The sequence below is a fragment of the Prionailurus viverrinus genome, chromosome A3 (genome assembly GCF_022837055.1).
Source record: "Prionailurus viverrinus isolate Anna chromosome A3, UM_Priviv_1.0, whole genome shotgun sequence".
NCBI classification, from domain to species: domain Eukaryota; kingdom Metazoa; phylum Chordata; class Mammalia; order Carnivora; family Felidae; genus Prionailurus; species Prionailurus viverrinus.
The window spans coordinates 119,153,039-119,166,767 of NC_062563.1; the positions used below are offsets into that span (position 1 = coordinate 119,153,039).

A 13,729-nucleotide genomic window follows, 5' to 3' on the forward strand; every position below is an offset into this window, starting at 1 on the left:
CCACTATGGGGGAAAGGATTCAGAACCCAGAACTGGTGTAGACAGCATATGCTACATTTTCTGGAGACGTACAGGTCTTCTCAACTTCGGATCTTTCCAGAGGAGATATATAAATAACTCTCCTTCTCTGCATCTCAGTCTCTCTGGTATGTTACAAGAATTTAGACCAATAATTCTGAAATGGGCCCCAATCCAAAGAGAGATCAAGAAGTCAATATCCCTTCTACTCAAACAAGCTCCAACCCCAGGTATCACAAGACTTAACCTTAACCTATCAGGTGAGCCAAGCTCCGGTTTGCCCTCTACCTTGAACCATAGAAGCATCCTGATCTGGGCAGCTGTCTTTAATCCATTGCCCCCCAATTCTGAAGTAGGATACCTTACCTCTCACTGGCTACGGGTACCAAAACACTCATCTCTCAGACTCTGGACACATCATTTCTTGGGATGGGGGTGGCACAGGGTATAGAAGCATGGCATGGAGATGGAGAGACAGGAGTTCAGAAGGGATATAAAGGGTGTTTAAATGCACCAGCTCTGGATTGAATCCCAGTTACATCCTTTACTGGCTGTTAGTTTGGGTCCGTGACCCTTCTAATCCCGAGCCTCCTATTATGTAAAATGGGACTAATAATGTCCTCGCCTTCAAAAAGTGTCTTTGAGATTAAATGAGATAATGCATGTACAGCACTTTGCACAGTACCTGGCAGATAACATGCTGAGCATTCACTGTTAGCTATCATTATTAGCCTTTTGATCCCGTGCAAGTCACATAACGTATTTGGGCTGAATTCCATCAGCTGCAAAAACGTCTATGAAAGCAATTGCCCTGCTTTCCATCAGGGTTATGATGATTAAAAGAATGCATTCAGGTACACTTACTCACATCAAGGCGCGAGAAAGACTGTGATTACGTAGCTCCCCGACTTGCTGAGGGCTTGTGGGCGTGGCTTGAGCCTGGGCTTGCAGGCAACGACGGGATTGGTTGAGAGGATTCAATTCCACTCGCAGTCCCGCCCTAGATCTCACTGCGCCTGCGCACGTTCTGTTTGCTTCGCCGCGAACCTACGTGGTGACCTTGCGAAGTGTGTGGCGCTCTGGTCGCATCTGCGTCAGCGGCAGTCGCTGCGGCTGCGTGGCGGGTTGTCCAGGTAACCACGGGAGTTGTCGCTGACTGGTGGCATCTGAGAGACAGGTGTTCGTCATGCAGTTGAAGCACCTGAGGACCCTGCTGAGCCCTCAGGTGAGGAGTTGCGTGCCTCTTCCCACCCCCACCCGCCTTCACGTTCCAAGAAAAGTGAGGGAACGGAAATTTAATGATGTTGAGCGCCTACTGTATGCGGAAGACCGAAGGCTCTAGCGATGATCCCGACTGTGTGCGGCCGATAGTGTTGAGTAGGCGAGACGGACCGCCAACCTCGGTAGCTTTCATTCCGTTTCCTTTAACATCAGTTGTGTACGGGGCCCCGTGCTGGGCGCACATGTAAACAACGAACATAAATCTGCACCCAAATAAACCAGTGCTTTAGGTGCAGGCCCAAAAGAGGGAGTGTAGGAGACCTTACGTTCCTTGTGATGATGCAGATCTCAGACTCAGAAGAGGCGGGGCACTGAGGGAGAAAGCCTAAACCATGCTGAAGAAAGGCTGGGTTTTGGAGCTAGGAGACCAGAATTTAAATCCTAGTGGCAGCTGTACTTTTAATACATGACCCAATACCGCTGACTTTAGCCCAGGCCACAGTCTCTCTGAGCACTCACCCAACGACTTCATTGGGAAAATGGAAGTAACAATAATAGCAACCTTAGGGGATATGATGGAAGAGTTGAAGTAATGTACACAAAGTCCACTGTAAACCGAAAAGCAGTGTAAAAACTGATAGACAAGAGAGGAGAACTTTCAAAATTCAAAGAACAAAATTATACAAAGCTAATAATAATACCTGCCACCGTGTATGTTTAATATGTTTATTATGCAAGGCAGCATAAGTTAAGTTAGGATTGTGGTTTGTGGGGTCCAGCATACATGGATTTAAATCATGGTTCTGCCACTTACTGTGTAGGTAAGCTTGAGCAAATTACTTAACCTTTCTGAACCTCAGGTTCCCCATTTGTAAAATATGCATAATAATGGCATCTATGTCAGCTTTACGGGGGTAAAATGAGGTAACGCATATCGGGTGCTTATCAAAATGCCTAGTCTATGGTAAGATCTTGTTGAGGGTTAGCTATTATTGTTGTTTCCTGCCCCATTTAATCCTCATGACGGTGCTGTGAGGAATCAGGAAGGCTTCACAGAGGATGTGGCATTAGGAGGATAGAAGGAAATTGGGATGAAAGAGAGAGGTGCTCATTGCTCAGTAAACTGCCCCCAAAACTGTAATTTAAAAATTCCTTTACCCTAGTGGAATAATTGGAAATGAAAACCTCCCTCAGTCTTTCAAAATAAGATGTCATGATGCCGGGAAGGGCAAAGGCCCAGGATTGGGCAAAATGATGAAGATGATGAGCAGTGGTTGTTGAGGCATCCTCCACCCTTGGAACCGAATTTAAGCAAGAGTTGGAGGGCGGCAAAAGTGGTGGTATGGCTATTTTCTGCCTCTGGTTTGAGGACCTTGATGAAAGGGGGCCTTTTTTTTTTTTTAACCCTTTACCTCTGATTTTGGAAGTAGGTGGGATAGGAGTGAAAAGTACCAAAGTTTTAAACCAGACTTCTAGAACCCAAGTAATTCATCACACAATTGGAGCAGAAACTAAATTTTTTATTTCAAGGAGGGAAGTCCCTAGTGCAGAACCATTGAGGACCAACACTCGTGGTGGGCAGACGTGGCAAGAATAAGTCACTGGGAGATGATCACTTCTAACCTGGGCTTCTGTTAAGGGACGGGAGAAGGGTAGAAATGCAAAAAACTAACCAGGTGGCATTGTTCATCCTAAGTCTCAACTCTGATTATCTATCTTACTCCTCATTCTGGAACTTTCACCATATCTCCTTTTCCTACCAAATAAGCCCACACTCCTTGGCCAGGCTTCAAAGACCTTTCCTGAGCTGGCCTTGCTCTGTTTTTCTTGCCTTATCTCCTCTATTCTATTTGCAAGATAGTTTCAGCTACATTAAATTACTGTTTCTTGACCAGACTTGCCTTTGGTCATAAGTTCCCCATTTGTGGATCCATTCCTCAGAGCTTAAAGTTGATCTTTTAAACATAAAATTATCTCAAACTTCTCCAAACTATTATTGTGCTTTGTACATGCTGCTTTTATGGGACTCTTCCTGTTTTTGCACCATATTATTTAGCCTGGGGCAGGAATCAGATTTTGCTCTTTGTCTCCTTTTCAGCCCCTGACCAAGCGCCTTTCTCAGCATTCAAACAAAATATTGAAAAAATGGCTAAAGACCAAAACTTATCGGACCAATTGAATTTACTTCAGCAGCAGACCTGGAATATGAGGAAGCAAGGCCATTGCAGGGCAAATTGGTACAATTGATTTAGCATTGTCACCTCTTAGTGTATTTGCATTATGGGTTTCTGGAAGCACCTGTGCTCCTGGTCCAGGGTTTTATAGCCTTGGAGACCAGGATGCGTCACAGGCATCTCTTTGTTTTAAGTACTATGGTGAGGAAAATTGACCAAAGTCACCCTAGAACTAAAGGAACTAGAAATGCTTCTGCCATTCTAAATGAGCGCCTGGGTTTGTTTTTGCCCCTGCTGCCTCTGCAGGATGGAGCTGCAAAGGTGACCTGTATGGCTTGGTCCCAGAACAATGCCAAATTTGCTGTCTGCACAGTGGACCGAGTGGTGTTGCTGTATGATGAACACGGAGAGCGGAGAGATAAATTCTCCACCAAACCAGCTGACATGAAGGTAAAGAGAGTACTCTGTGTGTACCTTAACTTGTTACTGGGGCCTTGCAAACCTGGCATTCTTCCTAACCGACTCTCCAGCCGTAAGCATGAGAATGGCCTGCCTCGTCTTTTCTCAGGATAAATCCCTCAAGCCCATTAGGGTCACGCGTGCCCCTTTTCTTCTCTTTTCTCTTCCATGTGTACTCATTATTTCTTTTCCTTTTCTTTCTTTCTTTCTTTCTTTCTTTTTTTTTTTTTTTTTTTTTGAACTCTTAGTATGGCAGGAAGAGCTATATGGTGAAGGGCATGGCTTTTTCTCCTGATTCCACTAAAATTGCCATAGGACAGACCGACAACATCATCTATGTTTACAAGATTGGAGAAGATTGGTGAGGATAGAGACTGGGATGTGGGGTGACCTGGAAAAGAAGGGGGAGGCAAGAAGAAATGCCTTACCGGGGAGGGGGAGTAGAAAAGATGATGATCCAGGCTGAGACATGGAAAACAAAGGCCTTCCAGAGTCTGTTGTTGCTTTCCTGCCTTTGCTTGCCCCATGTGTTCTGACATCACATCCCTGGAGGAATCAGCCTAAGGTCAACATGAGGCCCTGTGAGATCCTGGGAGCCCTGGTGATACAGCATCTTTGTTATTGTTCCAAAGCTGTCCAGGCTCCCTCTTATACCTCCTTTCAGGGCTCCTGTGGAATGGTAGGGAACACTACGGGGCCAGGGAAAGTATCTGCTCTTTCTTCCCTTCCCCCAGCATCTTGTGTGGCAATTTATTTTTATGAAAGTGTTTTTAATACGCTTTCCCTCCTTTTGTTTGGCAGGGGTGACAAGAAAGTCATCTGTAACAAGTTCATCCAGACGGTAAAGTTCAGACCAATCTCTGGGAGATTAGAACACACAAAGGTGTATCAGTATATCTACTTATAAATGTAACCAAGTGTTGTATTTTTTAACATTGAATCTGTCTTTGTACTGCAAGGATGGTGCTGCCAGGCTGCTCATCCCCATCTGCTTTCCCCAGTAAAGCCTAGTTGTGTCCTCTCCTTCCTTATAGGCAACTGGGGTGGTAGCATGTGGCAGGGAGGTTCAGGTTGTTGTAATTGCGCTGAGCTACATAGACAAGGTTATCCTTTCCATGATTTGCTTCCTACAGAGTGCTGTTACTTGTCTGCAATGGCCAGCAGAGCACATCATTGTCTTTGGGCTGGCTGAAGGGAAGGTAAAGGAAGAGAAACATAGGAGAGGTTGTGGGTGGGGATAATGGTTCTGGAGAGAGAAATATGGTTAAACTTCTCCTTTAAGGTCAAGTTGTGTGTTGGGGGAGAATACAGAAAGACCAGTGTTTTGTTTTTTCTTTTTCTTCCCTTAGGACCTGGGTGAGATTGAAAGTAGCCTAACCAGATTCGTGTCCATTTTCCCATTTTCAGGTTCGTTTAGCAAACACTAAAACTAATAAGTCATCTACCATCTATGGGACAGATTCCTACGTTGTATCACTGACAACGAAGTGAGTAAGGAAGAGCGGTACCCCAAGAGCTTGGAAATGTATGAAGAAGCATTGGGGATGTCAGGACTGGGAGACTGTAATATGGAAGCTGGGGAGGACTGGTAGCAGGAACCCCAGGCAGGGTAGTGTGGAACAGGGAAGGGGAGTTTCTTGGTGAGAAACGATAATCTCTTCCTGTATTTCTTTTCTTTCCTCCTTTTCTCCTTTTTCAGTTGCTCTGGGAAAGGAATTCTCTCTGGTCATGCAGATGGCACCATCGTTAGGTATTTCTTTGATGATGAAGGCTCTGGAGAGTCACAGGTATAACTAAAGGAGGCTCTGGGATAGGGGGTAAGGAAACCCAAGATCCCTCCCAGAGGAAGTGGAACATTCAGATTGAGATGCCCAAGGGATGTGGCTATAGGAGCAAGACTTCTGAGAGAGGCATTTGGATACAGCCACAGACAGGGTTTGTGTTCAGGAGGCCAGAGCTTAGTGTTTGTGGGAAACGGGGAGTCAAGTTGATTGATTTTGAGGGTAAGGAGATTATTTTCATTTATGTAAAAGATATATTTATGTGTATGAATTCACAGGGAAAAAAAGCCGTTTACTCTCAAGAGGGAAAAGGAAAAAGATGGGAGATAAAAGAAATGTTCACATTTTACTGTATATAATTCTCTGTTGCTTGAATTACTTACGTTAAGAATTACTTGTGTAGGGGCACCTGGCTGTCTCAATCAATAGAACATGTGACTCTTGATTTCAGAGTCATGAGTTCAAATCCCACGTTGGAGGTAGAGATTACTTAAGTAATTAAAACTTAAAGAAAAAAAAGAATTACTGTACTTTTGTAATAATTAAATTTACATCTCCTAAAAAGAAAGTCCTATGCTCTCTGTGGGCCTACCCAGTGTTGATTAATGTGTAGGTCATCTCCCTTTGGAGGGCCTTCTAGGTGTTTTAAGACCTCTTACATACAAGTATTTTGAGGTTTCCTCTTGAGCACAAGGTCAGTAAGTGTGTATATATGTCATATGTATGTGTGTGAGAGTATACAACAGAAAGACAGTTTGTGGAAAAAAAAAAAAGCAAGCTTGTGGAGTCCTCCAGATTAGGGTGGGAAAATGTTGGGAGGAAGATTTATGCAGAGTAGGACGGTCAGAGTGCTGGAGCTGTCAGGGTCAGAGTGATTGAAACCCTCTACTTCTGTCTTAGGGGAAGTTGGTTAACCACCCATGCCCACCCTATGCCTTGGCTTGGGCAACCAACAGCATCGTGGCTGCAGGCTGTGATCGGAGGATTGTGGCCTATGGAAAGGAAGGCCATGTGCTACAAACTTTTGATTACAGCCGTGACCCTCAGGAGCGGGAGTTCACCACAGCTGCAGCAAGTCCTGGGGGCCAGTCTGTTGTGCTGGGAAGTTATGACAGGTGGGTCCCCTTTCACATGCGCTTCAGCACACTTTCCGTGTACACTCTGCTTTAGCCCAGTTATTCTCAACCAGAGTGGGAGACTGGATGAGAATCAAGAGTATGTTGAAAGAGATCCTGAGGTTTTAATTCATACACTTCCCTCTTCCTGCTCCCACCATCCGTTGGCACTCTGGCAGTTCCAGAATGCACCGGCATCTTGTTGTGTCTCTGTGCCTCTCCCTGGGACTCCACAGTAGAATTCATCTCTACTTTCTTTGTGTTACCATTGCCCCTTTTCAGACCAACTTAGTGTTTGTCACACTATATTACACTTTGATGTTTGTAGCTGTCTGGCTAAATTGAAACGCCCTTGAGAAGAGGAGCCTATTCAAAAAAATTCTTTTTAAATCTCCAGTGCCTAGATTAACATCTAGTATATAATACATGCCTAAATGTTTGGTGAATGAATGAATGAATGAATGAATGAATGAATGAATGATGTAACAGTAAATAAACACCCTGGGTCTGGGTCCCCTCATATCCCTAGAACACTTTTAACCTCAGCTTTGTCGGTCCTACCTTTCTATCCCCTTCAATATCATGTATATCTCTTTCTTCCTTCTTTGTTTCCTACCATTTCTCTTTCCTTTTTCCTTATTTCTCTGCTGCAGACAGCTCATTTTTCTCACCAGCCACGATCTCCTTTTGTTGTCTCCACTCCCATCACTCACCCCACTTTACTTTTGACTTGATTTTCCCAACTTCCTTCTATTGAACCTTTCTGTCCTCTGCTACAAGACTCCCTAGACTGTGTGTTCTTTTTTACTTCTTTTATTCTCTGATACAGCAAGACTCATTTCCTTCAGTTACCCACCCATTTCCACTCTTTTGCTCAGCCTCCCTCTGTTCTAAAAGCCACCTACTTAATTTCAGACTTCGGGTGCTCAACTGGAGCCCTCGAAGAAGCATCTGGGAAGAGGCAAAGCCCAAGGAGATTGCCAACTTATACACCGTCACTGCCTTGGCCTGGAAACGGGATGGCTCACGACTCTGTGCGGTGTGTTTACTAGTAATCCCTTTCTGCATGGGTGACTTTCTCCAAACTAGGAAAAATCTTGCCTTTACCTAAAGTACTCTCTCCTGAAACTAGAGAATCTCCTCTTCCATTTTGACTCCAATGTAAAAATATGACATTAAAGGCAGGAAAGAGAAATTCACACTTTATTAGAAGCCAAAAGAGACAGAGTTCTGTAGGCAGAGCTGATTTCTCTCTTTCATCCCATCACTGTGTGATACCCTTGAGCCCTGTGATTGCCCTCTTTCCATCTGGTTCTTCCAAAAACTGCCAGCCCTTTTACTGCCAACTCTTCTCTAGATTCTAGAACCTAGGTTTTGAGGGTGTCTCTAGATACTCTCCCCAGGCCTGTTACCTTTTATGCTGTCACTCTTCCTCCTAGGGCACACTCTGTGGTGGAGTGGAACAGTTTGACTGCTGCCTCCGGAGGAGCATTTACAAGAACAAGTTTGAGTTGACATATGTGGGACCTAGCCAGGTAAGCAGCTGATGGCCTGCCTCACCGCAGTCTTGCCTGCGCTCATTCATCCTTGTGATGCTTTCCTGCCTTCTGGACATAGGCACAGTGTCAACCTTAATCCCTGGCAGAACTGTTCTGGAGAACAGAATGTGTCAGGGCAACTGCTTGGCAACTTTTATGCTGTAGTTCTTCCAGCTTATTGCAAGAAAATATTTATAAACAACATATCTAAGGGCCTAAGAGGTACAGAGATTGCTACTTACATCTTCCTGGTTTAAAACTTTACTACCTGTATGCTGTCAACTGGGGAATTTGATCAATAAGATTACATGGGTATGTCACATTGCTTTAGGGCCTCTGAACTCACCGTGTATGACGTTACAAGCTAATTTCCTAGTCCCTGAGCTCATTTTTCACTATCTCTATACCCTTTTCCTTTCATTTATTATTCATTGGTTCCTTCATTCTTTTATTTTCTCTCCATTCTCTGTGTGTGAGCACTATTAGGTATTGAGAACACCAAGATAATTATTTGTAATACATTGTCCCTTAATGAAGATCATTCTAGCAAGGGAGACAGACACATGAAACAACAATATAGTACACCATGGTTGAAGTCATCATAGAGGTTTTTACAAAGAGGTACAGGAATGTAGAGTGATTGGTTTTACCCCATGGAACTTACAGAGTCATAGGTATTGTGAGCACCTAAAGAGATAACATATGAAAGCATTTCATAAATAGTAAAGCACTGTGTGAATGTGAGATTTCATTTTTACCAACAATATCCTAGGCCAGATGAAGAAATAAGATGTTAGCTTTGTTTAACACTGTGGAGGTGGGCCAAGGGCACGGCATGTTTGGGTTGGAAGAGGCCTGTTACTTACCAAGACTTGTTCCTTACCAAGGTGATTGTGAAGAACCTGTCATCGGGGACCCGAGTGGTACTCAAGTCACACTATGGCTATGAGGTGGAAGAGGTGAAAATCCTGGGAAAGGAACGTTACCTGGTGGCCCACACATCAGACACACTGCTGCTGGGGGACCTGAACACTAATCGCCTTAGTGAGGTAAGAACCAAAAATGGAGGGGTGGGGAATGGAGCATCTTGAGTTGCTACTTCAGGCGAGCCAGTGTCCCCAAAGGGAAGATCTCTGGGGAAAGCTCTACCATTCTGGTGCTGGGGAACTGATAATCCGGGAGTGAGGCTCAGGAGGTCCAGAATCCTGGAATATGAATCCTCACTATTGGACTCTTGGACTGTTCTTATGCTCTCTCTCAGAAACCTAGAGACTAGGGCAAAATCTGAGACAGCACCTCTTTTGTGCAATGTCAAAGCCTTCCTAAACTCGATCTCTCTTCCTCCTACCCTTTCTCTCAGCATGGTCTTGGATACTTACCCACATTGTTCCTTATGTCTTCTCCCTCCTCCCTCCTTGACAGGTAGCTTGGCAGGGATCTGGTGGCAATGAGAAGTATTTCTTTGAAAATGAAAATGTGAGTAGAACTTGATGAACCATCACCATGTCAATAAACCTCCTTCTAGCTCCTGTGTCAGAAGGATGGAAAGGGGCAAGGGGTTGAGGAGACAGCAGATAAAGGGGGAGGGTGAAATAGGCAGAAGAACAGAATAAAGAGAAAAGTGGGAGTCACTTTGAACTGACAGTACACCTCCCTCTACTGTTTGTCCCTCTCTTCTTGCAAACTTTCCACCATATAACAATTCCATTCATCCCCAGGTGTGCATGATCTTCAATGCTGGAGAGCTAACCCTGGTGGAATACGGGAGTAATGATACCCTGGGTTCTGTACGTACCGAATTCATGAACCCCCACCTCATCAGGTAACCCCACAAGGTTCTCTAAATTTTTGAAACCCCAAAGAATTCCTTTTTAACGTCTAACTCGTATAACCTCGGGTTAATCTAAAAACTTCATTCTGTATGGTACTTCAGGGCCCTTGGTAAATATTACAGTGGCCTAAGCCCATTTTGCCTTACCTCACCCTTCATGTTTCAGTGTCCGTATTAATGAGAGACGTCAACGAGGAATTGAAGATAATAAGAAATTGGCTTATCTTATTGATATTAAGACTATCGCTATAGGTGAGTAAGACTTTCTCATAATTCTAATAACAGAATAGATATTTATATACACTTCCATATCACAGGATTGTGTGCAGTGGAGAATATAGGAATCTAAGAGGCACCAGGTAAATGTGTGACCCCGCTCTTACAGAGAATATGTGAAATGTTCAGGTGTATGTGTGTGTGTGTATATGTAGATATCTGCATACAGATACACTGCTTACATATATAGTCCTGCCCATATAATTATTCATGTTCTCTAGGCACGTATCTTAGGGCTGGAAATTGTGAATTGTAGAGAAGAACCATTAGCAAATTTATGAATCTTCCTGTCTAGACTTCATAGGGTAATAGTCTATTAGAACCAGAAGGGGGTTTGTTTTCTGCATATTTTGTCATTAGTAACTAGTGATGACAGACTTTATTTGGATTTCACAAATGTTCACATAAGTAAAGTTTAATCTACATATTAATAATTAACTCTGCATTATAAAATGTTTCAAGCATAGGAAAATGTGTATAGAATAGCATAGTATTCCCTAAGAAGTATAGAGAATAGCATATCCGTATAGTGTTAAGAACTATAGTTGTTAAGAACAAGGGTCTGGAGTCAAACCTCCCCATTTCTGTACCTAGTACCTGTGTGATCTTAGGTAAGTTTCATAACTTTTCTGTATCTCATATTTCCTCATCCACAAAATGGGGATCAGAATAGTACCTACCTCGTATGAAGAGCACTTAGACTAGTGTCTGGCACATAATAAGCACTTCATAAATGTTAGCTATTAATATTATTACATGTGTACCCACACCCAGTTCTGTCATGTCCTGACCTCTCATTGTATTTACTTTGGATCTTTTATCTCTTGTCTTATTGAGGGACATTTAAGTTGTTGGTTTTTCACTGTCTCCAGTGTTTCTGTTCTCTGAGGTTTATACCTAGAGTGGAATTGCTGAATCATAGAAGAGGTACATCTGCAATTTCACTAAATATTTCCAAATTGCCCTCCAAAGAGATTGTACCAATTTACATTCCCACCAGCAGTTAGAGGTCCCAGTGTTCTTCATCCTCTCCAATACTTGAAATTGCCTGACTTCATAATTTGGCTCAATCTTTTTATATGAAATAATATCTCATCGTATTAATTTTTTGTTGTTCATTTGTTTATTGGCTATTTGGATTTCTCCTTCTGCATATTGCCAGTTCTTATCCCTTGCCTATTTTTAAAATCAGGTTGTCTTTTCCTTGACTTGAAGGAGTCCTGTGTATGTGTGTAGATAACCTTATCATTTGTATTGTAGATACTTTGTCTCAGCATCTTTTAGTGTTCAGACTTCTTTAATTTTAATGTAGTTCATTTAATCACTTTTTAAGAAATAGTTGGTGATTTTTGAGGTCTTATTTAAAAAGTTTCTTACTCCTGGGGCGCTGGGTGGCTCAGTCAGTTAAGCCTCCGACTTCGGCTCAGGACGTGATGTCACGGTTTGTGGGTTCGAGCCCCATGTCGGGCTGTGTGCTGACAGCTCAGAGCCTGGAGCCTGCTTCCGATTCTGTGTCTCCCTCTCTCTCTGCCCCTCCCCTGCTTGTGCTCTGTGTCTTTCTCTCTCTCAAAAATAAACAAACATTGAAAAAAAATTTTTTTAAGGTTCTAACTCCCTCCTATATTTTGGTTTTCACCTGGAATTAACTTTTGTACATAATGTGGGTATAGATCATATTTTACTTTTTCCATGTTTAACCACTTATTGGAAGTCCATCCTGTACTCACTAATTTGTACCATCACTTCTCATAAATTGAGTTTCCATATATGTATGGGTCTGTTCTTTTTTTTTAACTTTATTTTTTATTTTTTAAAATTTACATCCAAATCAGTTAGCATATAGTGAAGCAATGATTTCAGGAGTAGATTCCTTAATGCCCCTGACCCATTTAGCCCACCCCCCCTCCCACAACCCCTCCAGCAACCCTCAGTTTGTTCTCCATGTTTATGAGTCTCTTCTGTTTTGTCCCCCTCCCTGTTTTTATATTATTTTTGTTTCCCTTCCCTTATGTTCATCTGTTTTGTCTCTTAAAGTCCTTATATGAGTGAAGTCATATGATTTTTGTCTTTCTCTGACTGACTAATTTCACTTAGCATAACACCCTCCAGTTTCATCCACGTCATGGCAAATGGCAAGATTTCCTTCTTTTTGATTGCTGAGTAATACTCCATTATATATATATATATATATATATATATATATATATATATATATGCCGCATCTTCTTTATCCATTCATCCATCGATGGACATTTGGGTTCTTTCCATACTTAGGCTATTATTGATAGTGCCGCTATCAACATGGGGATGCATGTGTCCCTTTGAAACAGCACACCTGTATCCCTTGGATAAATGCCTAGTAGTGCAGTTGCTGGGTCGTAAGGTAGTTCTATTTTTAGCTTTTTGAGGAACCTCCATACTGTTTTCCAGAGTGGCTGCACCAGCTTGCATTCCCAATGTATGGGTCTGTTCTTAGGAGACTTTTACATCTCATCAATTTTGTATTTCACATCAGATTATTGACCTCAGAAATGCAAGTAACTGTAATGGAAATAATAATATAGTCCAGTGGCCTATGAGCCATGAAACTTTGGACAAGTCACCGCACTCCGTAGGGCTCATCTTCATGTGTATAAAATGACAGAGTTCTTCTCTTAACCTTTTTTGGTCCCTGACCCCTTTGAGTATCTAATTAAAATCATAGATCCTTTCCCAGAAGAATATATATAAACACATAATTTTGTGTATAATTTCAGGGTGTTCACCGACATAGGGCCCCCACAGCTCTAGCGTTCTATGATTTTACATGTAAATTGGGACATTAAAACATGGCCTTATGATTTTGCTGTTTGTTTAATTAAAAGAAATTTCATTTTTTTAAGTTTATTTATTTTGAGACAAAGCATGCATGTGGGAGGAGTAGAAAGAGAGGGAGAGAGAGAATCCCAAGCAGACTCTGTACTGTCAGCACAGAGTCCAATGTGGGGCTCGAACCCACGAACCATGAGATCATGACCTGAGCCAAAATCAAGAGTCGATCACTTAACCTAGTGAGCCACCCAGGTACCCCTGCAAATTTCATTTTCAAGTTGGTCTTCTCAGCTGTAGACATTAGCTGATATTTGTCTTTAGCTTCAGCAGGTATAACCAAGACAGGATGTTGCTCGTTGTTAATATATATAAAGAAGAGTTATGAGTGGGCTGTGTTCAGGAGAGTCTCTGAAAGCATCCTAGTCAATCCTGAGTGGTCTGTGCTAAATGTGATCATTTCTCATATTGTCTGCAGACTTCACACCGAACAAACATCCATCCCCAG

General features: G+C 42.7%; 1 protein-coding gene across 4 annotated transcripts in view; it reads left to right on the forward strand.

The window, feature by feature from the left end:
• Positions 1-1,067: 1,067 nt before the first annotated feature.
• IFT172 (intraflagellar transport 172) overlaps positions 1,068-13,729 on the forward strand; it is a 34,567-nt gene continuing 21,905 nt past the window's right edge. For 2 of the 4 annotated variants that reach the window (XM_047853104.1, XM_047853107.1), the window contains exons 1-14: positions 1,068-1,243; positions 3,720-3,863; positions 4,121-4,233; positions 4,674-4,713; positions 5,006-5,071; positions 5,280-5,359; positions 5,572-5,659; positions 6,554-6,768; positions 7,684-7,807; positions 8,208-8,303; positions 9,194-9,355; positions 9,729-9,782; positions 10,025-10,128; positions 10,304-10,389. In XM_047853104.1, coding sequence (XP_047709060.1) covers positions 1,205-1,243; positions 3,720-3,863; positions 4,121-4,233; positions 4,674-4,713; positions 5,006-5,071; positions 5,280-5,359; positions 5,572-5,659; positions 6,554-6,768; positions 7,684-7,807; positions 8,208-8,303; positions 9,194-9,355; positions 9,729-9,782; positions 10,025-10,128; positions 10,304-10,389 — 1,411 coding nt within the window. In that variant the 5' untranslated portion in view covers positions 1,068-1,204. Of the gene's footprint in view, positions 1,244-3,360; positions 3,477-3,719; positions 3,864-4,120; positions 4,234-4,673; positions 4,714-5,005; positions 5,072-5,221; positions 5,360-5,571; positions 5,660-6,553; positions 6,769-7,683; positions 7,808-8,207; positions 8,304-9,193; positions 9,356-9,728; positions 9,783-10,024; positions 10,129-10,303; positions 10,390-13,729 lie in introns of those variants that run through there. The other 2 variants (XM_047853106.1, XM_047853105.1) reach the window with 2 other exon arrangements.